We start from the raw sequence: 27146 nt of genomic DNA, 5'->3' as shown, positions 1-27146 counted from the left end.
TTATCAAATACACACGCCTACACAACACACGGTCACATCATATAATAATAATAATAATACATTTTATTTATAACGCACTTTATATCAATTCAATGATCTCAAAGTGCTACAATGCACATTAAAAGTCATATAATCATGAACTACAAACACCCAAAGAACACATGGTTACAATATATCAGCAGTATTGCAGTGCTGCCGAAGTAGTATTGGTAGTAGTAAAACGTGGTAATACTAGTATGTGGTAGTAGTAGTAATAGAGTGTGTGTGTGTGTGTGTGTGTGTGTGTGTGTGTGTGTGTGTGTGTGTGTGTGTGTGTGTGTGTGTGTGTGTGTGTGTGTGTGTGTGTGTGTGAGAGCTGCTCACCTTCAGCTCGCCCCCCTTCTCCGGGGGCCCAGCGTCGTCCTCAGCAGAGACCAGGTCCTCCACGTCCTGCCAGCCAGACCGGGCCCCGCTGTGGAACCGGACCCGGGTCCCTGACCACACAACACCCGTCACTACGGCGACCCTCCAGGGTATTTATACCGGGGGCTGCTTTTAAACCCCCCCCCCCGGACACACACGACCCTTGTGCTGCGTATCAAACCCAAGGCGTTTTGAAAGGCCGAACACAACTTTATTGACATGAGTAACAATTTAACTTGTAATAATAGTTTTGGTATACCGTAATTTTCGGATTATAAGCCTGTGGCTTATATAACGGTGCGGCTAATCTATAGATTTTTACAGGTCGTCCACTCGGAAAATTAGTATTCGAAGCTTAAATCAGTATTCGGAGCTTCGTTGTTTTTTTTCCACGTACGTGACGTTACCAGAGCGAGGGAGGCAAACTATAAGCGTCAGCGACACCAAGCCGAGAAGCGAGAGAGGTGGAGGAAGAATAGATATCTTATTTCCCTTTACTTTATAACACAACATTAGCGGGATCTCGGGATTATAAAATACAGAAAATGACACTGATTAGGGGCAACATGTGATTGTGGGCGGGGTTAATTCGATTTTCTTGGGGGTGTACCTGTACCTTTAAGAAAACAGTGCCACGCGGTCGGAGGCCAGGAGTGGCTCCAGCCCATGTCCTCATCGTCGGACGGCGTGGAGCGGGTGGACACCTCATTGCTTTTCTATGGAGGGACACACATGACCTTGTAAACCACAAACACAGCTTCTCTATGGGGACACACAAGACCTCATAAACCGCAAGCACAGCTTCTCTATGGGGACACACATGACCTCGTAAACCGAAAACACAGCTTCTCTATGGGTACGGACAAGACCTCGTAAACCAAAAAACACAGCTTCGCTATGGGGACATACAAGACCTCGTAAACCACAGAGACATCTTCTCTATGGGGGCACACAAGAACTCATGAACCACAAACACAGCTTCTCTATGGGAACATACAAGACCTCATTAACCATAAAGCCATTATCTATGGGGACAAAGAAGACCTCATAAACCATAAACACAAACACGTGTGGGGACATTCTTTATCTTGCATTATCCCGCTATATAATCGACACCCTGATATTTGAAACCATTTAGCTCGATTCCCCCCTTGAGTTTAGGTTGCACTTGGCTCTTTCAGACGTAACTGTTCTGATTGGTCCTCAGGCTCATATGTTGCTTTAAATAAAAGTGTCTGCTAAATGCCCTAAATGTAAATAGAACATATACACTACCTTCAATGTCACTGTCTCAAACAGAAGTAGTAGTGGTAGTAGTCAAACGTGGTAATACCAGTACGTAGTAGTGGTAGTAGTAGTAATAGAGTAGTAGTAATGCTAGTAGTACTAGTAGTAGCAGTAGCACTAGGTAGTCGTAGCAGTAGTGGTGTGGCTCTCACCCTGGTGCTCCTGCGGCCCCTTCCCCGGCCTGTAGGGGGTGCCGGGTGGCTGCTGGCCCAGGGAGAAGGAGAGGGAGGAGGAGTAGGAGAAGTAGGAGGAGGTCTGGCGTAGGAATGGAGGCCACAGCTGGTGCCGAAGACGCGGAGGGGAGGCGGGCTGTGGGAGAGGAGACATTATGAGAGACACAAGAGATATTGTGATGGTGTGTTCTAGAGTATGCTAACAGGGACTAGCACTGGTATTAGCATCCTAGCAGTGACACCGGGCTTGCCCTGCTGGCAGTAGAAGTGATAGGGTTTACTTTGCTGATGTGTGTGTGTGTGTGTGTGTGTGTGTGTGTGTGTGTGTGTGTGTGTGTGTGTGTGTGTGTGTGTGTGTGTGTGTGTGTGTGTGTGTGTGTGTGTGTGTGTGTCATTATGTTTGTGTGTGTGGAATGTGGCTGTGTGTCTATGTCATTACGTCTGTGTGTGTGTGTGTGTGTGCGTGCGTGCCCTCATGTACGTCAGTACGTGTGCGTGTGTGTCTGTGCGCGTCTGTGTGTGTGTCTCTGTACCGTGGGGGCCCCTGCAGCAGTGGACTCTGGGGCCCTGTGGCGATGTGTGCCAGCTGGGTCAGCCAGTGTGTGTCAGGGGGCCCGGAGTATGTCCTGTTCTCCCTCTCCAGGTGGGACACGCCCCCCTCCACCTGATAGGCCGGCGTCTCCGTCGGGCCCTCCGCCTGCACCTCCTGCAGGGCCGGGAGGTCGTCTGAGGGAAACACCACATCCAATGAACTACAAACTCGTGGAGAACCAATGAACTACAAACATGGAGAACCATTGAACTACAAACATGGAGAACCATTGAACTACAAAGATGGAGGATGAGATGCCTCCTCATAGATCTCATTATTCCCGAATCATAGATCCACCTGCAACGTGGGATTTCCTTTATGTTTTGAGGGGGCTATGTGCTCATGAACTGGTTTTGGGTAGTTTATTGTCATGGATCTGACTGATAGGTAAAGGGTACACCCTACTCCTGACGTAGAAGCTATGTTGTTTCGACTCCCTGCTGAAAGTTACTGGGTATGATTCCCGACGGTCTTTGAGCAACATGCCTAACCCCTGCTCATAGTCTAAATAATAGAAAGAAAATGATAGATGGTATTTCTAAATTTAAGTATTATTACGATATTATAGACATCATTTTGTAAAGCAGCATTTTTATTATTATATGTGACAAAAGATTTGACCAGAATAGCACTGATAAAAAATATTGAACGACAATTGAATGTCGCTCAATTCGAGTTCAGTTCACCCTATGTTACCCAGAGTTAAGTTCACCCTATGTTACCCAGAGTTCAGTTCACCCTATGTTACCCAGAGTTCAGTTCACCCTATGTTACCCAGAGTTCAGTTCACCCTATGTTACCCAGAGTTCAGTTCACCCTATGTTACCCAGAGTTCAGTTCACTCTATGTTACCCAGAGTTCAGTTCACCCTATGTTACCCAGAATCCAGTTCACCCTAAATCACCCACAGAATTCAGTTAACCCTATATGACCCAGAGTTCAGTTACCCCTAGATTACCTCCAGTTTAACACCCATCGTTCAGTTCACCCTATACAACCCTAAGGAAACCTGTAGATCTTCTTCCCAGTCGCACTATAACAAGCCTTCTCCCCTGCAGCTGTTTTTACATACCATACTCCATGTGGCTGTCACTGGTGGGAAGGAGCCGTTCCCCCGAGGGGAGCAGGCCCTCTGTTTGGTTCCCGGCCGTGTCCATCATCTTCTCCTGCTGTCCAGAGTAAATACCCCAAGAGGTGACTGGACTGGTAAAACATGATTTATGCAGACAGGGTCATCTCTAACCCTAAACCCACACAAGGCTGTAACACTCATGCTCATGCCCTCCAGTCTTCGGAAACCATGAGGAAAGAAAAAATGCTAAAACCTTACAGATGTCAAAGTTCATGTAAATTATCTTTTTTAATTTAAATTATTTATTTTTTTACCCGGTTTAGCAGATGCTAACTTACAGTAATAAACTCAGCCAATCAGCAAACGGCCAGATCGCCGTTAACTGGCGATGAGAAAGAGTCTTTGGACTACTGTTTCCTCTGCACGGTCGATACCTGAAGAATCCTGGTCTTCTGGTTCACAGGTTGCTTGGTTTGTCTTAACCACCTCCCAGACCACCATGGGACAGGAACAATATTTAATGCTCTCCTCCAGGTGCTGTCGGAGGCATTTGTGCAGGCCCACACATGCGACCATACAAAATCACACACGTGCACAGACAGCAGAGAATAAACGTCACAGATCTGCACAGACAACCTGAAACATTTTGTGAGAACAATTGATTAACATAAAATGTGTAATAGGTAATAACTGACTTATTGCCTTCACCAACTCATGGAGTTCATACATTCGGTATTCTCAGAATGTAGCAATCGTGTCATTTCGAGCTGCGCACGCAGCAGGCCTTGTTTATAAACTTTAATGTATTCGCGCATGCGCGATGGGAGTCCATTCATTCGACGCTTACAATCGAACGACAATTCTTTGGAAATAAGTGGTAAAAAGATCGAGTAAACACGTCCCGAAGCGAACGATACTTTCGAACATGGTACGACGGTGTTGTAGTTAAAAGGGATAACGATGACATTCGTCGGTTCTCGAACAACACCAATGTGAAAGTATAACAGTCAGGAAACAAAGCGATTAAACACGTCGACAATATCACGGTTACGTCAACGGTGGACGTCAACGTTAACCGTTCTGGCGTCGAAAACACCTATTATGTTATTTCGTAATTAAACTAAACGAATTCTGTCCCAATATGACAATACTGCGCGTCTTGCGTAAGCGGTTACAACCCAAAAAAAACGTCAACAAAAACACGGACACAAACTTCGGACACTTCGCCCACCGTTTAACGAAGTAACACAAGCCGTCACTGAGGGTTCACGCCGTCCCTTTCACTCTGCCACCCGTAAACGATTCATTGGAAAGATTTCAATGAACTTTTTCTCTCTCTAAACTTACCAAAACAATCGCCCCTCGACTATAGCACGGGGAAGGTCTGAATATTTCTCCCCGAGCGATTCGGTTGGCGGGCTGTCACGTCAATCATCGGGTTCTGCCTCGCCATTGGTCGGAATGGTTCGCTGTTGTTCGGTTTAGGTCGGACTACAGTGGATGAGAAATACAGGCGGCAGTAGACCCTTTAAAACCAGGACGAAGCCCCCTCAATGAAATACACGAATCACAGTAATAACATAGTAATGACACATTGAATACAGCCTTAACAAGACTGTCATTTATTTTGAAAAAATAATCTTATATAGGACATGGAGTGCAACAGACAGACAATTTGAAACATCAACAAAAGGCAGTGACTATTGAGTCCTATCCAACTGCCATTCAACATAGGCCTATTGATTTGGCAGAATTCCCCTGATTGTCACAAAATGATTGTCACAAACACTGCAAGATCTGCTTGTGTCGTCCAATCAACCAATAGAAAATAACAAAAGGTCTTGTTTATGATGATCACAGTGAAGATAATCGGATTAAATCGTTATTTGGATTAATTAAATCATTGGTTTATGTAAAAAATAAATTGCCAGACATTCAATCTGATATTGTATGATAAGATCCAACTATAGAATATCTGATTATCTGATGTTTGATTGAATTGACGTGTACAGTTAAGAGATATAAAATGTCAACATGATATTACATAATACATATGACATAATAATATTATTAAAGATATTCATTCACAGGAGCCTGGCATATGGTAATAAATTAGTTTGATGGGTATGATATGTCCTGAGTTTACATTGGGCGGGACAGCTGTTTCACGTTCATTCAAAGTGATGTCATCAAGTAAACAACAACAGCAGCAACAACGCACATACACAAATTTCCGAGATTAAAAAATGTCAAGCTCTCCATGACCCTCTCTAAACAAACCTTATCAGCTCAACTGATGAAAAAAAAAAAAAAAAAACATAGCAGGAATCTGAAGTTTATAATATAATTAGCTGGCAAAACACAGTTCTTCGCTGATAAAACGTACAAAACAAGCGCAACGATGTAACAAGGTGCGAGGTACGATGTAAGGAGGTTTACGTGGAGCGCTTCTCCACCCCTTGCTTGATGCCCAGTACCAGGTGAACGAACCAGTTGATTTGCACCATCCAGCCCTTCTCCCTGCAGATCTCGATCTGCTCCAGCAGGTGGCGCTCTGCCTCCTCCTCGCTGCGGCCCACCGTCAGCGCTTCACGGATGTAGTCGATGTCCTCCTTACTGGTCAGCTGGGGCATGCCTGGGGGAAGGTACCATGTAAATATACATTCATATAATTCAGATAATTGTTTTTTATAATTAATCAAAATTAATTAATAAAAAAGATGCTTGATTATGACTTCCACTGTCAGTTTTATTCCCTATTGTGTGTGTGTGTGTGTGTGTGTGTGTGTGTGTGTGTGTGTGTGTGTGTGTGTGTGTGTGTGTGTGTGTGTGTGTGTGTTGCGATCGCACCAGTCATGAGCATCATGGAGAAGAGGATGATGAGCTGGTTGGTGTGATGACGAAGAGCGAGGTAGGCCTTCACACATACATCCTGAGAGAGAGAGAGAGAGAGAAATTCATTAGTTTCTAATAGTATCATGTTTGTTAACCGTGATTATGAATAAATGATTGCATCATCTCGCCAAAGAGTTTAGCCTGACAAAGGTCAAAGTTCACCCTCCCATGTTGATCAGGGAGTCTTAATCAATGTGTATCTGCATGCCTGAATGGGTGTTCGTCTCGCTGAGTGGATTTGCATTGTCACGCTGTTCATTTGCATGTATTCTGTATCTGAACCAACTAATGCTAAACCCTTTAATTAGTCTAAACCCTCAACACATACACAATGTTAACAAACAGAATTCAATGTTTTTTGTGCATGTGTCAATTCTAAAGCACACTCAGCCATGTTTATATACGTAACCCCCCGTGTACTGATTTCTACATCAGTTCTGCACTCTGTCCACCACACTGGGGTTCTAAGAAACTAGGTCATGCAGCAATTCCTCTCCTGATTGCATGCTTTGATTTGTTTATTCGCAGCCTGGCTTCCGACGAAAAACAGCGGCTCTGCTGGATGACTCAATGCAAATCGGAGACCTATTTAAGGAGCGGGTGATGAGTGCCGAGCAGAGGAGAGGAGAGGCCCCTTCAGGGCTGATCAGTGTCTCCTCAGTCCTGCAGGGCCCATGTTTATGAACCGTAGCCATCCGTCAGAGGGCCCGACGGAGACGCCAGCCTATCAGGTGGGAGGGGGCGTGTCCCACCTGGAGAGGGAGAGCAGGACGTACTCCCGCGCCCCGACACACACTGGCTGACCCACACAGGACCCCAGAGTCCACTGCTGCGGGGGCCCCAATGGTACAGACACACACACACACGCACACACACAGACGCACACACACACACACACGCACGCACGCACGCACGCACGCACGCACGCAGGCAGACAGACAGACAGACAGACAGACAGACAGACAGACAGACAGACAGACAGACAGACAGACAGACACACACACTGACACACACACACACACACTGACACACACACACACTTCACATTCCCGTGTTTCATTCAATGTCCTGGCACCTGAAATTTCTGGAAGTGGGGGCTGCTTTTCTTCCCGGCCGTTCCCATGACGTACAGGAAGTCCGGAGTGAGCACAAAGGGAACCCACTCCTTGCTGATTCCCATGAAGCTCTTGTAGTTCCCCAGGATGTGGCCAAAGTCGATGTGGAAGAGGTTCCCTACACCAGGGGGAGGTCTCTGTTATGACACCTGTAACTGAGCTGCTTTAGAACCCAGTTACACCTGTTTACTGAGCTGGTCCTGAACCAGTTAAACATGTTCACTGAGCTTGTTCAGAACCCAGTTACTTTTCATATTTTATTATATTATGAAACTCTTTCTGATTCTGGGAGGATTACATTGAACTGTAGGTTATGAATGAATAACATTTGATTAAAAAACAAAGCTCTTAGATTTAATCCTGCACAAATCTCTTTTAAACAATTTGAGAGAGAGAGAGAGAGAGAGAGAGAGAGAGAGAGAGAGAGAGAGAGAGAGAGAGAGAGAGAGAGAGAGAGAGAGAGAGAGAGAGAGAGAGAGAGAGAGAGAGAGAGAGAGAGAGAGAGAGAGCATGTGTAGCTGTTACCAGACTCTGTGATCATGATGTTGTCGTTATGTCTGTCCCCAATACCCAACACATAGGTGGCCACGCAGTAGCCTCCACACGAGTATAGGAACCTCTCTACCGCCTGCTGGAACTAGAGCGAGAGAGAGAGAGAGAGAGAGAGAGAGAGACGTAGAGAGAGACGTAGAGAGAGAGAGAGAGACACACACACAGCAAAAGAGACACACACACAAAATAATAAGAATAATAAGGGTCATCAAAATGTCAAGCCAGATGCAACGTAGCCACTTCATCACATTTAACACCTGTTCCTGCCGCAAATAGAATCTAAAACACAACAGACAAATTGAGTTAGAGAGCTAGAGGGAAACACGTCACTCTGCAGACAGATATTGCCTGCGTGGGGTTGACTACAAAGCTTAGTGTCGGCAAGCAGGAAACCAAACTGGAAGCTTACTTCCTGTCAGTCTCTCACACTTCCTCTTTAGCTAAAACAGAATACAAATAGTAAAAGAAACCAGAGAGGTTGGGTTAGACGAAATTCAACGCCGTTTGTTGACGTTGACGGATTTTATTAAAGCCTCATACATGTTTCTCATTGAATTTGCGTTGCGTTTCTCTCCGTACAGGAGAGTTCACAAACTAGTTATGCTACGCCCTCCCCTACTCAGTTCTGTTTGCTTTGCATTGGTGGAAGGTAGGGCTTTGACTCTGAACTTCGTTATTCGAATATAATTAGAATATCAAAAAACAAATCAAAATTCGAACGAATATTAGGCAGCCCTTAATATTCAAAACTGTTATGGGCAGGCCAAGAACCCGACGCAGTCTATTTATAATATTGCAATGACCACGGAAGAGGCAGTGAATGAAGTATTGATTAGATAGCGATTTATTAGAAACCTAATAAACCGTTGGAACACACAAGACCGGTAACCATTTCAACGCGGTAAACAAACCTTGCGAAGCCCAATCCAGGTCTTACTGAAGGCATTTAATGGTCAAAATATTGTTAATAAATGTTCGAATATATTCAAATATTAATATTAATAAACAAACAAACTTTGAATATGATTTTTGGGCAAAAGTCAAAGCCCTAGTGGAAGGGAGTATGAGGAGTGGTTATGTAGAGCCTTCAGATTGGACGGTTTGACTTACATAGTTACCGTCATGTTTTGTATTTTTTTTTTTTACCATTATTGTTTTATAGTGACAAACATTAACACATTTCTCCTACAGGGGATTGATAAAGTTCTATCTATTGAACAGAAAGAAAACACTTGGTCATACTTTACACACTTTACCACAGCATTGGCCTACTGAATGCCACCAATATATTTTAAGCATTGGACTGAATGCCACATAAATACAATATTATGTTTTTGCACGTTTGCAACGTTTAAAAGTTCAGGGAAAAGTATATGCCTCTGCTGGTGTTACTTAAGCCAAAAAGCTTTTGATGCAGTGATGTTTCTGAATATTGTTGTTTCTGAGTGTCAAGGGCCAATAATGCTTACTATCATACATTAGTCACCATGTCTGTGGAAACATTTGTATGCAGTCACACGTTAATATACCCCCCCCCCCCCCCCACGGCCGCAGCTGATAAAATCTCACTCTGAACTCAGTTCCAAACTTGACAGCCCTGATAGATCAGACCTACTTAGGTAAGAGCTACTAAGATCAGTCCTTACCTAGGTAAGAGCTACTAAGATCAGTCCTACTTAGAGACCTAAGTAGATCAGACTTCCCAAGATCAGGATTTCATCACATAAAGTGTTAGACAACAGACTGTCCAGAATCTCCTCCTTGTTCCTGCATGCACTATATTTTAAGGTGATATAAGATCTGATAATATATTTAAAAAGGCACAGTTCTACATAGATGTAGCCTTTCATCATTTAAAGTCGATTCCTTGTTCATGCATGCACTATATTTGAATATGATAAGGAATGATAAGATATATCCTTAGTGAGTGAGTGAGTGAGTGAGTGAGTGGTCCTACCCTGTCCTCGTTGACACACTTGTCGCGCAGCCATTGGTTGAGGATCTCGTCCTTGAAGGCCCCCCGGCTGCCCACCACGCTCTGCTGGATGTTGGCGATTGTGGCGGCGTCCTTCACGATCTCTATCATACCTGGGGCGAGAGACACCAGAGGACATGGAGAGAGAGAGGGAGGGAGAGAGAGAGACACAGAGGGGACAGAGACAGAGAGAGAGAGAGAGAGACACAGAGGGGACATGAAGAGAGAGAGACAGGGAGGGAGAGAAACACAGAGGGGACATGGAGAGAGAGAGGGAGGGAGGGAGGGAGAGAGACACAGATGGGACATGGAGAAAGAGAGAGAGAGAGAGAGAGAGAGAGAGAGGGAGAGAGACACAGAGGGGACATGGAGAGAGAGAGAGGGGGGGAGGGAGAGAGACACAGAGGGGACATAGAGAGAGAGAGAGAGAGAGAGAGAGAGAGAGAGAGAGAGAGGGGATGGGGGCGAGAGACACCCAGGGGATATGGAGAGAGACAGGGAGGGCGAGAGACGCCCAGGGGACATAGAGAGAGAGAGAGAGGGAGGGAGGGAGAGAGACACAGAGGGGACATGGAGAGAGAGAGGGAGGGGGAAGGAAGGAGTGTGAGGAGGGAGAGCGACACACAGAGGGGGGGTGAGGGAGCGACAGAGGGAGAGAGAGAGTGAGGGGGGAGATGGACAGAAGAGCGAGGGAGATGTAAAGGGAGGAGGATAGAGTAGGGAGATGTTTATAAAGGTTTACTGCAAGTTCCATTTCGTGCATGCAAATCAGACGCAGCATGTAAACAGACGAGGCCATTGTCCTCATACGTCTAGCGTGACTACATCGGCGCGCATTAATCGACCTTTAGGGAAGTGCGTGCGTGTGTGTGTGTGTGTGTGTACACGGCAATCTGTAAATTCAGGACGGTGTGTGCTTGCATGTTTGTTTCCTATTTCCATTTGTAATGTCTATAACTCCAATTCACCGTGGGACCAATGAACTGCCATTCTATTGCATAATATTGAAGTGTAGATAGTCTTTTAACACTGCCGTTGCCCCGGGAGATGCACTGACCTATCCGGTTGCCCGTGGAGATGCAGCCATAGGGCAGCAGGTACAGGTCCAGGGACTCCGTCTCCCAGATGGACTCCATGATCAGCAGGATCTGACCGGGCGACAGGTGAGAGTGAGTGACCGACGTCACACAGGTGACACTGCCTGCTTTAGGGAGGAAGTTCTCTGAGCTGGACCCGAGGGGGGCGGGGCCAGACGCCTGAGGGGCGGGGCCAGACCCCAGAGGGGCGGAGTCAGGCTGGACCCCAAGAGGAGCGGTGCTGGACCCAGAGGGGCGGGGCCAGACCCAGAGGGGCGGGGCCAGACCCAGAGGGTCAGAGCCGGATGGGCCCTGATGGGCGTGGCTGGACCCCAGAGGGGCGGTGCCAGACCCCAGAGGGGCGGAGTCAGGCTGGACCCTAGAGGGGCGGGGCCGGACCCCGGATGGGCCTCACCTGCAGGATGAGCATGTCCTGGCGCAGGTCGTCCCCGTCCTTGAAGATGATGCCGATGGGGTCGGAGGAGAGGCTGCTGGGGTCAGCCCGCTTGAACTGCAGCCACAGAGGCCTCTTCTTGGAGGCCATGACCTTACACTGCTCTATCTGCACCCACACACACACACACACACAGGGGTGGAAAGTGGCACACACACACACGTACACACACACGGGGGCATGCACACATGCACGCACACAGGCGCACACACACACACACACACACACACACACACACCCAGAGTGTCACAATCACACACACAGACACACACACACACACACCCACAGGGGCACAAACACATACAGACACACGTATGCAAACACACACAGTAACAGACGCACACACACCCAGTCGCACACACACACTTGCACGCAAACATACAAGCACCACAGAAACATGCAAACAATATCAACACATATACATACAGATAGACACATGTGAGTGAAACGCACACACCCACACACACACACATTTGTGCATAAAAAAAACAAGGAAACAAAGACATAGACACAACAAAGACACTGAAACCACAGACCCATTGGTTTTTTACATCCATAGCTCTGTGTATCATAGTGTTACAAATATAACTTATCACTAGAGGATTCTGCTGACACACATCCAAATGCTATCGCCTTCCAACAATGCTTTGCTAAATCCGTAACACTTACTTCCTGGATCCATTAGCTGTTTGACAAATGGATTTGTAAAAATTGAGGAAATAATTACGTCATTTGCTGGCCTTTCCATGACGACGGAACAAATTAATGAGGATTAATTTGGTTTATTGAATTGGATCTGCGAGGAAGTTCCCTGGGTTCCCTGGGATTTATATGGTAGTAGCTGAACACTAATGCCAGTGCATAGCAAATCAATTGCATTATTTGTCATGGTGCTCTTAATTAAATAATACATTAGTTGTTGTGTGTGGGTGTGTGTGAGTTTGTGTGTGCGTGCGAGTGTGTGTCTTTGTGTGTGTATGTGCATATGCGCCTGTGAGTGTGCGCGGCGCGCGCGCATGTGTATGTGAGACTGCGTGTGTGTGTGTGCGTGGGCGCATGCGAATGTGCCTGTGGGTGTGTCTTACCATTAAGGTTCCCGCTCTTAGACCAGGATCGTAAGGGACTCTGAAGGTCTGAGGAAGACCAGACGACTGCAGAGCCTCCAGCGTCTGACGCAGCTGAAACACCACTAACACACACACACGTACGCACACACACACACACACGCACACGCACACGCACACGCACACGCACACACAAAGTAAGACAAGATGATAGACATGGAAAATATAAATTACGGAGACAGACAGACAGATGAAGAAAGACAGACTGACAGACAGACATGTAGTTTGAGATAGACAAACAGTTGGAGACAGACAGGTGGAGGGAGACAGAGAGACACACAGACAGACAGACAGACAGAAAGACTTACAGTTTGAGACAGACAGATAGACAGAAACCAGTCAGACCGACGCCAGACAGACAGAAACCAGACAGACAGATACCAGGTAGGCAAGCAGAAAGAGAGACAGAAACCAGACGAACAGAAAGACAGGAACCAGACACAAGACAGACGCTAGACAGACAGACAGACAGACAGACAGACAGACAGACAGACAGACAGACAGTGGGGGTGGACCCCCTCACCTTGTGAGGACACGTCGTACTTGTCTGCCAGCATGGCCTTCATCTCCCGCGTGACTTTCTGCAGCGCCTCCGTCACCTCCACCTGCACACAGGGGAACGGGGGAGGGGGCGGGGTCATGTGATCACACTGTCACTCACTCACACATTCGGTGGGCTTTTTCAGATTGTTTGTGTTTTGATGTATTGACGGTTTCAGGGCGGTTTGTCTGTTCTAGACGGTTAGATGTGATCTCTACGTACGTCCTCAGAAACCAGCCAAACATGGGTTGCCTCTGTTGGAGTAATGGTGGTTGTTGCTGTGTATGTTGCTGTTTTGATGGTGTTGTTGTTGTTATGGATGCTGTTGTGGTGGTAGTGGTGGTGTTTGTTTTGATGTTGTTGTTGTTGTTGTTGCTATGGTTGCTGTTGTGGTGGTGCTGGTTGTGGTTGTTTTGATGTTGTCATGGTTGTTGTGGTTGTTGTTTTTGTGGTTGTTGTTGTTTTTGTCATTGTTGTTGTGGTTGTTGTTGTCAGCGTGGTTGTGGCTGTTGTCGTGGTTGTTGTTGTGGTTGTTTCTCTCGTTGTTGTTGCGTTTGATGTGGTTGTTATTGTGGTTGTTGTGGATGCTGTTTTGTTTGTGGTGGTTGTTGTTGTGGTCTTTGTTATTATTGTTGTCGTGGTCATAGGTGACCTGCTTTTGGAAGTCGGTCAGCATGGCGTCCCCACAGCCCCGGAGGTAGGCCTCCAGCAGCACAGCGTAGTGGATGGAACGTTGCTATGGATGCTGTTGTGGTGGTAGTGGTGGTGTTTGTTTTGATGTTGTTGTTGTTGTTTTTGTCGTTGTTGTTGTGGTTGTTTTCATCATGGTTGTGGCTGTTGTCGTGGTTGTTGTTGTGGTTGTTTTTCTCGTTGTTGTTGTGTTTGTTGTGGCTGTTGTCGTGGTTGTTGTTGTGGTTGTTTTTCTCATCATTGTTGTTGTGTTTGTTGTGGTTGTTGTCGTGGTTGTTGTTGTGGTTGTTTTTCTCGTTGTTGTTGTGTTTGTTGATGTTGTAATTGTGGTGGTCGGGGGCCTTGTTGACCTGCTTGTGGAAGTCGGTCAGCATGGCGTCCCCACAGCCCCGGAGGTAGGCCTCCAGCAGCACGGCGTAGCGCTGCTGGTAGTGCAGCGACTGGACGATCTCGCTGCGCAGGAACCAGAACAGGAAGTGACCGATGCGCTTGCTCTGCAGGAACATCAGAGGCAGATAACAAAAAACGCTGAGTCACGCTGGGAGGAGGAACGGACAGACAATGAGGGGAGATTAACAGGGATGCATGAGTCAGGCGCTAGACTACGGGACTTCAAAGTATGAAGCGCTTTAGTATTCATATATCGTTATATCATGTTGTAAAATCGCATTCAGGAAATAATTAGTCTTATTACAGCCTTATAGTCTAATTTATTTTATTATTTTCAGCAATGGAGAAAATAAGAAACCTGTGAACACGACAGAGAGAAAGACATGCTGATCATTGATCAGTACATTATCATGTTCCTATTGGTGGAGAGAGACATGCTGATCATTGATCAGTACATTATCATGTTCCTATTGGTAGTGAGAGACATGCTGATCAGTGATCGGAACATTATCATGTTCCTATTGGTAGAGAGAAAGACATGCTGATCATTGATCAGTACATTATCATGTCCCTATTGGTGGAGAGAGACATGCTGATCATTGATCAGTACATTATCATGTTCCTATTGGTGGAGAGAGACATGCTGATCATTGATCGGTACATTATCATGTTCCTATTGGTAGAGAGAGACTTGCTGATCAGTGATCGGTACATTATCATGTTCCTATTGGTGGAGAGAGACATGCTGATCATTGATCAGTACATTATCATGTTCCTATTGGTAGAGAAAGACATGCTGATCAGTGATCGGTACATTATCATGTTCCTATTGGTAGAGAGAGACATGCTGATCAGTGATCGGTTCATTATCATGTTCCTATTGGTAGAGAGAGACATGCTGATCAGTGATCGGTTCATTATCATGTTCCTATTGGTAGAGAGAGACATGCTGATCAGTGATCGGTACATTATCATGTTCCTATTGGTAGAGAGAGACATGCTGATCAGTGATCGGTTCATTATCATGTTCCTATTGGTAGAGAGAGACATGCTGATCAGTGATCGGTACATTATCATGTTCCTATTGGTAGAGAGAGACATGCTGATCAGTGATTGGTACATTATCATGTTCCTATTGGTAGAGAGAGACATGCTGATCAGTGATCGGTTCATTATCATGTTCCTATTGGTAGTGTGAGTGTTGGGGGCAGAGCTTACTCTCAGGGCTCTCTTCAGCAGGAACCTGACCAGGGCGCTGTCGTGGTAGGGCTCAAACTTCACAGCCTGGAGGAGACACACACACATGCACACACACACATGCACACACACGCACAGATACACACAAACACGCACACAGAGGCACACGCACACAAACACACACACACACACACACAGACACACACACAGAAAAAAAATGTAAATCATGGAAGGTGAATGCCTGTAGATTATACACAATAATCTATACTCTTCCATGTCTTAAATTTACATGGCATGCCAAGAGCTCCATTGTCCTGTCAAACAGACATGCATGTTTAAAACTGATAGCCGCCATTAGCATGGGGGACAGGACAGGCTAGCACTGGTAGAGTGTGTGTTGGAACATGGAAGTACTCAAGTGAAGGCAGGGTTTTTTTGCCCTGGTGGTATGTCGTCCATGAAGACAGGCAACCAGTGTTGACTTGACCTCCTCAGTTTTTAACAGAGAGTGTGTGTTGTAGGCTGTGGCATTCTGCCTTTAGAGTTTATCAATAGTGTCTCTTTGTGAAAGATACCCACAGCAATACGCAGCCGTTAAGATCTTTCCTTCTGATGTGGTTCATTTTGAATTAATTCAAGGACCCATCCAGTTTTGGTTGGGTTTCTTCATGTCTTTTGGAGTTCAAGTTCTATTTTTGTGTTTTAATTAGGCTTTATTTTTTGAGTGTTTGTTGTGGACTTTGGAATTCATTAAGACATGGACTGATCTTGACCTACTTGGTTATTCTTTTTATATTAAGCTGACAAGAACTAGAATATATTAAGATGACTTTTAAAAACTTGTGAAAGATGGACGTAGCAATAGTGAATATTGAGGACGCACTGCTTGTATTGAACTAGGGGGAGTCACTTTGACCAAGAGCAACTACTAACTAAACAACTTAATCGAAAGGAAGTACGACCACTCTGAGGGAAATCCATCACTCGTAGGATGTCAGGATCAACCGTTTGGTTGATCCAGAGGGAGGGAGGGAGGGAGGGAGGGAGGGAGGGAGGGAGGGAGGGAGGGAGGGAGGAGAGAGAGAGAGAGAGAGAGAGAGAGAGAGAGAGAGAGAGAGAGAGAGAGAGAGAGAGAGAGAGAGAGAGAGAGAGAGAGAGAGAGAGAGAGAGAGAGAGAGAGAGAGAGAGAGAGAGAGAGAGAGAGAGAGAGAGAGAGAGAGAGAGAGAGAGAGAGAGAGAGAGAGAGAGAGAGAGAGAGAGAGAGAGAGAGAGAGTCACCTGTACGAGCTGCAGGAGGTACCGGAGCACGTCGTCGCCCCCCAGGGTCTCCAGCTTGCGGACGGCCATGGAGCGGACCTGGGCGTCCGAGTAGTTACAGTCCAGCATCTGGAGGGCCAGACCTACGTCCAGACCGCTGGACGGACGGACACACACACACACACACACACACACACAGGGGACGCACACATACACACACACACACACAGGGGATGAACGCAGACAGGGGACGCAACCACATACAGAACCACAGGGGGGACGCACAAACACAGGGGATGCATGCACACACACACACACACACACACACACACACACACACACACACACACACACACACACACACACACACACACACACACACACACACACACACACACACACACACACACACACACACACACAAACACACACACACACACACACACACACAAACACACACACACAGGGTACGCACCCCCACAAAAGGCAAAGACAGTATTGGTGGTGGGATCTTTTGTTGTTCAATGTCCATCAGACACTCACACATGCCTGTGTGAGTGTCTGCCTGTGTGTCCGTGTTGTGTGCGTGCGTGTGCATGTACCCTTGTGTGTGTGTGTGTGTGTGTCTGCCTGTGCGTGTGTCTGACCTGCTGTCCCAGGCGCTGCTGCGCTCCAGCATGGCGTGGGCCGCCTGCACGTCCTCCTGTCGGCCCCAGCGCACCGAGGCCAGCAGCTTGGGGTAGGCCCTGAACACACACACACACACACACACACACACACACACACACACACACACACACACACACACACACACACACACACACACACACAGCCAGGGGGTATGCTAACGTTAGCATAGCGATCAGCAGCAAGGACATATGCTATCGTTAACGTAAGAATCCACAGTAATGAGGTATGCTTAGCTAACACTAGCATAAGGAGGAACAAGAAGGACATATGCAAACATTAGCATAAGGATCAACAGCAATGACATATGCTAAGCGATCAGGACATATACCAACACTAGCATAAGGTTAAGCCAGTGTTTATCCTAACATTAGGCTAAGAAGAAACAGGAAGGACAAAGGCTAACATTAGCCCAACGATAAAAAATGAGGACATATGCTAACGTTAGCCTAAAGATAAACAATGACTACACGTGCCATCGTTAGCCTAAAGATAAACAATGAGGACATATGCTAAAGTTAGCCTAAAGATTATCAATTAATAAAAATGCTAACATTAGTCTAAAGAAAAAAAACGAGGAAGGATGCTAACGTTAGCCGAAAGATAAACAACAAGGACACATGCTGACAATAGCCTAAAGATAAACAACGAGGACGGATGCTAACGTTTGCACGGGGACCGAGCGTACCGGGGGTGGCGCATGCACTCGTGGCGGAAGTGCCACAGCAGCTCCTTGTCCTCGGGGCTCAGCGGGTGCAGGGGGTCCTTGGCCAGGATGGCCTCAAACTGCTTCCTCAGGTGGTTGGGCATCTCCCTCTGGCCCCGCTCGCCCCCCGGCTCCCCGCTGTCCTCTCCCCCCGAGTCCCCACATCCACCACTACTGGCTCCACCACCAACACTGGCTCCTCCACCACCAACACTGGCTCCTCCACCAGCGCCCCCGGAGTCCCTGCTCTTGGGCAGCACCACGGGGTAGCAGTACTTGTCCAGGGACACGGCGACGGCCATGGAGGAGGCCTTGTCCGGGTTGGTGGCCGAGGTGAGCTTGTCGGCGTTGACGCTGCTGCTGCTCTCCTCGCCCTTCTCGGGGATCTTCCACATGTGCAGCACGAACTCGCCCTGCCGCAGCAGTGAGCGGTGGTCCACCAGCAGCAGGTTGACGTAATACTGCAGCCGCGTCTTGCTCTTGCCTGGATGGATGGACGGGTCAGAGCAGTGGTGATACATTTTTTGTTATTTTTTTGTTCCTGATTGGTGAGGTCCCCCAAAGCCCCCGCTGTCTACCTGTCCTTGTCCAGGGTCTACCTTGACCTGTGTCGATGGGGGAGGATTGTGTAGGGGGCTATAGGGGGTAGAGGTACAAGAGCTGACCTCTATCTACTCTTCATCATGGTTCTTGAAGCGCCTGCGGTTAAATGCCAGTGAATAGTGAAGGGTGCATTTTTCGTACAAAATAAAAATGCATGTGGGAAGGTAAGGATTCAAAGAAAAGATGGATGAGAACACATGGAATGTGGATGCAGGAGTACTTCTGGGCCTTGTCAAGGGTCTCACCTTCAGCAGTGCTTCCTGCTCCAGGACTGTCCTGGTAGCTGGAGCCCTTAGAGGTTGTGGGCGGAGCTGTCTTCCCACAGGAAACCTGCGTCAGCCAATAGAATCCAAATGTCAACCAATAGAAGCCAAGGTCAACTTCGAGAATGGCGGCGTAACACCATACTGAAGCCGAAAGTAGGCATATCTTCTGAACTATCGTGTGTGATTGTGTTGAGAGCTGACTGCATTTACTCCTTTCCATAATACCACTGTTTCTGGTTATATCCATTGACCATAACTCTTTAAAATAGTATGATATGTCTGTTATCGCATCCAATATGATGGACGGAAACATGCCTCCAACTGGTAAATGTGTAAAGTTACTGAGTAACTTTAGACCCGACCTGTAGGTTAAGGCGCGCTCCCTTGGGCAAGTCTCTGATCTTGATGTCAAACTCCAGCCAGGTGTTCCACAGAACCTCCTCCATGAAGGGCTTGGAGGTTGTCCTCTCCTGCCAGACCCAAAGCAAACGACGAATCAATCAACCGGGTCAAACATACTAGTCTAGGACGACCTATATACTGTAAGACAGGCATCAACACTGTCAGGGTTCAGGGTTCGATTCCCAATGGGGCCACCCGTTTTATATAAAAGGTTTCGATAAAATTATTTAAAAAAAAATGGCATATAATGAGCATAATCAACGGACAGATGATATTGAATATAGTTTAATGAAATAGTATTTTGAATGAGGAACAATGGATGTGCAACCAGGGCTAAGGTACACCTAGCTTACCTGAGCTAGCAGCTGCTGGCCGTGGAAGATGCTGGCCTCTATGTAGACCGTCAGGTCGGGGTTCCTGGGCAGCAGGGGGATGTCAATGCCCAGGACCTTCACCCTGAACTTCCTGTTGCAGTCCCACATGGAGATGGTGAACACCCTCTCGTGGTCCTTCTCATCGATGGTGAGCTGCTCATGGGTCCCTGGGTAAGGACATGGGTATTTCAAATTGAAGTTACACCAAAGAGTCTACTTTAAACTTCAACTATCTACTTTACAATGCTACACACTACAACGCTCTACCTTACAACACTACACTCAACAACGCTATACTTGAAAACCCTCAAATTTAAAATGCTCTACTTTACAAAGCTCTTCTTTACAACAATCTACTTTACAACACTATATTTTACAACGCTCTACTTTAAAACACTACTTTACAACCCTCTACTTAATAACCCTCTACTTAACAGCACTCTCATTTACAACTGTCTACTCTATAACGCTGTAAGGTAGAGTGTTTTACAACACTCTACTTTACAGTGCTCTACTTTACAGCCCTCTAATTTACAAGGCTCTTCTTTACAACAATCTGCTTTACAACACTCTATTTTACAACGCTCTACTTTAAAACACTACTTTACAACTCTCTACTTTACAGCACTACTTTACAACTCTCTACCTAACAACGCTCTAATTTACAACTCTATTTTATAACTGTCTACTTTACAACACTCTACTTTACAACTCTCTACTTAACAACGCTCTACTTCACAACACACCACTTAACAAGGCTCTACTTTACAACCCTCTAGTTTACAACCGTTTCCTCTGGGCCTCTGGTGATTACCTGCCACTCCGGTGCAGTCATCCACCTGGGCCCAGTCCTCCTTCTGTACCTGGTCCAGGTCAGTGTCTGGGAGTTTCTCCAGAACCAGGTGGATCTCCTCCCCATTCTTCAGACACCGTCGAATCCAGCTGAAGTCCTGCAGGGGTCGGTCCCCGTACAAGTACTCCTCCCTGTACAGAACCAAGACTGGTAAGATAAGTGGTCCTCCCTGACAGAACCCAGAGTGGTTACAGAACCCAGAGTGGTACAGAACCCAGAGTGGTGACAGAACCCAGAGTGGTTAAGGAACCCAGAGTGGTTAAGGAACCCAGAGTGGTTACAGAACCCAGAGTGGTACAGAACCCAGAGTAGTTACAGAACCCAGAGTGGCAGAGAACCCAGAGTGCTACAGAACCCAGAGTGGTTACAGAACCCAGAGTGGTAACAGAACCCAGAGTGTTAACAGAACCCAGAGTGGCAGAGGACCCAGAGTGGTACAGAACCCAGAGTGGTAACAGAACCCAGAGTGGTAACAGAACCCAGAGTGGTGACAGAACCCAGAGTGGCAGAGAACCCAGAGTGCTACAGAACCCAGAGTGGTTACAGAACCCAGAGTGGTAACAGAACCCAGAGTGTTAACAGAACCCAGAGTGGCAGAGAACCCAGAGTGGTACAGAACCCAGAGTGGTAACAGAACCCAGAGTGGTGACAGAACCCAGAGTGGTTAAAGAACCCAGAGTGGTTACAGAACCAAGAGTAATTATTCAATTCCTCCTCCCTTTACAGAACCCAGTGATAACCTCGTGAAAACTACTAAGGCCAATATGTTGTAATATTTACTTATTTTATTACCCTATACTAACTGTTTTTAATAAAGTGAGCGTGAGGTTAAAAGCCGTCTCACTGTATGAGAGTCAAAACATTGCCGTGACAGACAGAGGTAAGCGGTGGTAAACTATTCAAATGTCTCTTCCAGGAAGCGTGATCGAGAGAGATAAGTGTGGGAACATAGTTACAAGACAAACACGATCAGAATAGACTGAATGTTTCCTTTCTCAATGTGGACTGCCCTGCCTGACTTATCAAAGATGGCAGAAATAGGTTGGTATGGGAAGGGCTTATTACAGATTCTTTCAAATAAAACCTAAGAAAACACAGTGGTTTGTTCCTTCTGTGCATCGTCCATGTAGTTTGTTTAAACATTAAGAAACTGTAGCTCACCCAGCTTCAACCCGTTTAACGTACCTGCCGCACACTCGTAGAACGAAATCCGACTCGCACACATCATCAGGGATCCCCACTAAAGCCCTCTTATTGGCTGTCTTGGCAAAGACACTGGCCAATACCTGAGCAGGATTGGGAATGAGAAGATGATTGACACGTTAGCGCTAGCCTAGGGTGAACCATTGGATTTGAATTGCATTTTATTACGCTTGTATACCCTTCACTTTAGATGACTGCATTGCTATAGCAACACTGGGGCAATCATACACACAGTCACTGCAGTTTCAGTTCCCTTTTTATACTGGACTTAAGGACTCCTTGACGACAACGAGAACCATTTCCCTGTTTGCTTTCACGTTGGCCCACGGCAACGCCAACGGCAGAGCCAACCCTGCATTTCCTAATGGGGGGATTTCCCAGAGCCAGGCAGACGATCAAAGCCTTATAGTAATGGTGGGCTCCATTCCCCATATACCTGTTCAGGTGTGCTGTCGATGGACACCTTGATGGTCTGGCTGGTGGTGAAGATGTGGATGACAACCAGGAGGTGTCCGTTCATCACCTGTCACATGAGATTATAGTTAGAGATAGAGTTATAATGCTCTCAGGCACCACTACCTAGCAAGTGCTAACAGCAGTGCTGTAGTATAAATAATAACAGTCAATACAATTGGATTTGTACAAAAATGTGTCTCTTAGTTTTGTTGCAAATCTGTGTCAAAATATGTAGACAGCTTCATGCTCTGATTGGCTGTAGGTCTATACAATTGCATCAAGAGATTTCCAAAGGGCGGAATTAACTCCACCCCTCCACCCCTTAGAAATCGGGAAGAAATATCTCCTCCTAGCATGAGTGTCGAGGTGTCCTGGATCAAGAAGACACCTAACCCAAACTGCTCCGAACGAGCTGGCTGTCGCCTTGGGTGGTTGACACCGCCGTCGGGTGTCTGGATGTGTGTACGAACCGTTGTATGTTGCTTGGATAAAAGTGTCTGCTAAACGACGTCAATGTTAAATGGAGATCAGAAATCGGAAATGGAAATCAGAAATGGAAATCGGAAATGAATATCGGAAATGAACTGCAGATCGTCCAGACAAATACGCATCTGTGAATCCCTCCATCACGACGTCAGGCCTCTTGAGTCTAGTATTCCCCCCCCCCCCCCCCCGCCCTGACCTTGCTCAGCAGGTGGTCCCGGAGGGGCCGGTCCGTCAACCAAGGGTCCACAGCGTACAGGCGGGGGTCGCGCTCCTGCAGTTCGTTGCGCCGCGGCGTGAGCAGCTTGCGGCGTGTGAACTCCAGCTCGTCGTCGTGGACGTTGCTGACGTCCGTCACGTCGTAGCCAATCAGCTGGTTGAGGAACCGCTGGTAGCGGAGGGCCTCGTCTTGCTGGGGGGGCCGGAAGACCAGCGAGATCCGGCCCACGTCCTTCTTCAGCGCTGGGAGGGGGGGGGGGGGGAGCACACATAATTAGAGAGAATTTTAATTAAAGTCAAAGTCTAAGTTAAAGTCTGCTTTATTAAAAGTGTCTTCACATGTAACAAACATACAAAGGAATCGAGACAACGTTTCGCACTATCCAACGGTGAAAGGGATAAAGTGCACAGGCACAAAAAAACCTCAATAGATAGCATATGGAACAGACGATATTATTTCATTGGATCATAACAACAGCAGACTGTTAGAAACGTCACCTAAAATGACACAAGTCATAAAACTATTACTTTGTAATAAAGAGTGTGACTAAAGCCATAGTAGAAAAAAATAAAACAAAGGCAAAAAATAAACAGAAGTGCTAAGCTAAGCTATCTTATCTTGGTGCTTGCTTAGCTCTCCAGTAGTAATAACAACAAAATAAAATAAGTGAGGCTTAGCTTGACGCTAGCTAAGCTCGATGCTAGCCCCCTGCCCCCTACCTCTCCAGTAGCGGATGCAGTCCAGCGTCTGGAAGACCTGGTGCTTGTCGTAGATCTCGCACAGCGTGCCCTTCTTCATGTACAGCAGGATGCAATGGTCTGGGGAGAATTTGTGGTAGAAATCTGGGCTGAAGTTGGAGGCCACGGCACGGAGCCACACCTGGGCTTTCACCTGGGGGGGGGGGGGACACGGGGCAGGGAGGGGGGTGAGTGGGGGCCATCTTTAGAGGAACGGTGATGGAGTGGAACACGAGATTTACATTTACATCAAGGTTGTTTAGTAGACGCTTTTATCCAAAGCGACTTGACATAAGTGTGTTTGTCAGAAGAAAGAATCTACAATATATCGCTGTCGGTACAGTAAGGATGTTCTTGGACGTAAAACATACAATAAGTTTGTACATTAAATGCAAGGACGCACATTCGTACAACCTTGTATTTATGCTGTGATCTAATAACATGAACCAATTTCTGAACTAAACTTATCTGCTGATTTTTTTTGTTGTTGTATGTATTTGATTTAATAAGAGCCTAGCTAAATATCCATAACCGCCATAATATGTTCTGTCCATTGTGTGTCTCAGATAGCTTACTGGTATCTCTAAATAGCCATTGATCATTCATATTTGATGGATTGATTGTCTAAAAAACTACGGAAACATCCCAAAAGGAGAGAACCAAATCCATTGATCATCAGTTCTACTAATTATCCATCCATCCATCCATCTTCTATCAATAGCAGCATCAATCCATGATTAATCCAGACGAATTAACTCAATCCATCGATCCATCAATTTTATATCAATAGCAGCATCAATCCGTTATTATCCAGATGAACAAACACATCAGATCATCGATTGATCTTCAGTTCAACTAATAATCCATCGATCCATCAGTCCTCTATCAATAGCGTTATCAATCTATTTCTTTCGAATTAATCTAGATTAATTAGCTATTTAGCTCCGTTGGGCTCACCTGCTCCACGGTCCAGTTCCCGGGCACCTCCAGCAGAGTGGTGTGCGGGCTGAGGCCGTTCTTAGGCGTGGTGGGCAGGATGAACTCGATGGTGATCTGGTCCATGGCGCTGAGGGAGGCTGAGGTGATGCCCTTCCTCCTCCTCCTCGTCCTGCTCAGAGCGCCGCAGTCTTCCTCACCACTCGCGGCACAGATCGTGTGTGGGTCCATGGCCTTTGGAATGTCAACATGTGCACGATTAATATCCAGTATAACCGCATTTGAATCTGGATTTGACTAAATTTAACTTCTAACTTTTATGAGGTAGGCTGAACTTGAGGAATTAGTTTGAGGGGGATCAAGAAAAGTTAATTTTATATTTCGTACACACAGACACACACACACACACGCAATCGGGGAAGCGAAGCTGAGAAGCAGGAAGAGACATCGGCTACTGACATCACCTCTGTTTCATTAGTCTCACAAAACCCTGTTTCTCACACACCCATGGGCTGAAATTAATGTAAAGCCCCATTCATTTTCAGAACAATTGGGTCAAAACTGTGTGTACGTATGTCGGCGTGTGTGTGTGTGTCTGTGTGTGTGTGTTTGTGCGCGCGTGTGTGTCGTATGATCGCATATAACGGTCCTGTGATAATGACATAAGTAGTGTCATAAGTGTGTGTGCGCGTGTGTGTCTGTGTGCGTAAAACTTTAGCCAACTCACCGCTGAGCAGAGACATCGATGGCACCAGAACCCGGACGATGGGGTTAAACTGAACCATTTAGGATGAATCCTTGGAGAAACAGCTCTTTTGAAGTGCAGTTCACCCAGCGGTTAGTTCACTCTCCAGAGTAACAACTTGTTGCCGTCGCACCCCGGGCTGCAGTCCCGACCGCCCCCTCCGTCGTGGTTCCTCTTGGCCGTCATGTTTGTAGTTCTTCATTCCGACCTCCCCAATGGACCTCCCCCGTTGTGGTTCCTCTCGGTCTCCATGGTTGTAGTTGTCATGTTTGTAGTTCTCATACGGATGTGCAAACTGTACGCGAATGTAAACAACAGGAAAAGTTTTGATGAAGCAATAATATCAGCAAGTGCTAAATAAAAACGTATCCCCTTCAGTATGTATCGGTAGGTTTTGGGTAGTTTATGGATTATAAGGCTACAACATTTAAAATATGTAGATTGTCCTACTATGCATGCGTTTGAGAACCTATTTAATTAGAGCTCTTTTTAAATCTATTTTACGAGGGACTTTATCCGTGAGATGATCAGATAGCCAAACATTTGACATTTTCTAGTTTTATTCTTTTGTTGTACTGCAAAATGTCGCCCCAAGGGGGTGCTATTGCCTATAGGCCTATTGCTACCCAAAACACCTATTTGTATGTTCTTGAGAGTTGTAATTATACATACAATTATAATAACTTGACCAGTCCATGGATTAAAATAAGATGGATAAAAATGTTATTGATAATAAGGGGTATTTTTTCAAGGGGAATGTAAAATATGAGCTTGTCGTTTTCAGTCACCTGTAGGCATCCTATTAATAGGAGTGTATCTTTTGAACCAGATAGCAGTATCCCCATGGCTCCCACCGCTAATATCCATGTCCTTCTCCCTTCCTTAACGCCCTCTACTCTCCCACCCCCCTTCTCCCCCTCACCCCCGTCCTCCCACCATATCCGCCTCCCCCATCTCACCTCCTCATTCCCATCCCAACGTCCCCAGGAATAAGCGACAGAGCATCGGTGTGACTAAAGAATAATCCGGAAGATACTGTTGTGGTTTTCATTGAGAAACCCGTACGGTTGTATGTACAGTAATGGTGAAGGCAGGGCAGGATTATGGATTATGGAGATGATCTCTGCCTGGTCCTTGGCCCTGAAGCGATGTATGGGTCCTAATGGAAACCATTTAAATGCGTTCGTGTTGTGGCTTATCTGTGCTTCTGAGGGGTGAAGTGGAAAGGGGAGTGGAGCCTGAATTAAGCAGCCCCTATTTGTGTGTTTATTCATAAAAAAACAGTTGGCTTTTAGGAGTAAACCGGGGTAATTGACATCTAAATATTTTTTTAATCTTTCAATGCAGAGAGAGCGTAACCAGATTGGAAAGGAGTGTGTGTGTGTGTGTGTGTGTGTGTGTGTGTGTGTGTGTGTGTGTGTGTGTGTGTGTGTGTGTGTGTGTGTGTGTGTGTGTGTGTGTGTGTGTGTGTGTGTGCGTATGTGTGCGCACAGCACACGCACACACACACACACACACACACACACACACACACAAACACACATGCCCCATTACACTCACAAACAGACACACACACACATGCACAAACAGTTGTGCGCACATCTGCACGTGTCGTGTGCACATGTCTTTAATCACATCTATAGAAAGGAGAATGTCAGCATGTGTACGTCGGGATATGTCTAG

The 27146-nt window shown here is 46.4% G+C and overlaps 2 protein-coding genes across 7 annotated transcripts in view; both read right to left on the bottom strand.

The window, feature by feature from the left end:
• Positions 1-4979, bottom strand: part of LOC115542851 (HMG box-containing protein 1) — an 8358-nt gene extending 3379 nt beyond the window's left edge. Inside the window, exons 1-7 of one of the 6 annotated variants that reach the window (XM_030355315.1) lie at positions 4874-4979; positions 3865-4063; positions 3527-3623; positions 2396-2588; positions 1842-1998; positions 1019-1118; positions 364-473 (exon numbers count right to left, since the gene is read on the bottom strand). In XM_030355315.1, the coding sequence (XP_030211175.1) occupies positions 364-473; positions 1019-1118; positions 1842-1998; positions 2396-2588; positions 3527-3614 (648 nt within the window). In that variant the 5' untranslated portion in view covers positions 3615-3623; positions 3865-4063; positions 4874-4979. Of the gene's footprint in view, positions 1-363; positions 474-1018; positions 1119-1841; positions 1999-2395; positions 2589-3526; positions 3624-3864; positions 4064-4757 lie in introns of all 6 variants that reach the window. The other 5 variants (XM_030355317.1, XM_030355318.1, XM_030355320.1 and 2 more) reach the window with 5 other exon arrangements.
• Positions 4980-5110: 131 nt separating this feature from the next.
• Positions 5111-25623, bottom strand: pik3cg (phosphatidylinositol-4,5-bisphosphate 3-kinase, catalytic subunit gamma). Its single transcript, XM_030355271.1, has 24 exons — positions 25446-25623; positions 24740-24952; positions 23765-23936; positions 23025-23287; positions 22323-22409; positions 21869-21969; positions 20645-20814; positions 19810-19997; positions 19417-19524; positions 19034-19118; positions 18168-18669; positions 17440-17538; positions 16814-16949; positions 15557-15622; positions 14299-14442; positions 13241-13322; positions 12679-12782; positions 11555-11701; positions 11121-11211; positions 10046-10176; positions 8062-8173; positions 7497-7654; positions 6377-6458; positions 5111-6161 (listed from the first exon to the last, which is right to left on the bottom strand). The coding sequence occupies exons 2-24, from the start codon at positions 24947-24949 to the stop codon at positions 5962-5964; spliced, it is 3438 nt and encodes a 1145-aa protein (XP_030211131.1). The 5' UTR covers positions 24950-24952; positions 25446-25623; the 3' UTR covers positions 5111-5961.
• Positions 25624-27146: the final 1523 nt, after the last annotated feature.

Source organism: Gadus morhua, chromosome 4, assembly GCF_902167405.1.
Source record: "Gadus morhua chromosome 4, gadMor3.0, whole genome shotgun sequence".
In the NCBI taxonomy this organism is placed as follows: domain Eukaryota; kingdom Metazoa; phylum Chordata; class Actinopteri; order Gadiformes; family Gadidae; genus Gadus; species Gadus morhua.
This window is presented reverse-complemented; position numbering and strand designations above follow the sequence as displayed.

Coding starts and splice junctions, on each gene's coding strand:
- pik3cg (XM_030355271.1), bottom strand. CDS start 24,949: ATGGACCCACACACGATCTGTGCCGCGAGTGGTGAGGAAGACTGCGGC. Junction 12,783..13,240: donor GTACGACGTGTCCTCACAAG/GTGAGGGGGTCC, acceptor TGTGTGTGTTAG/TGGTGTTTCAGCTGCGTCAG. Junction 8,174..10,045: donor AGTGTGTCAACGAGGACAGG/GTAGGACCACTC, acceptor CTCTCGCTCTAG/TTCCAGCAGGCGGTAGAGAG.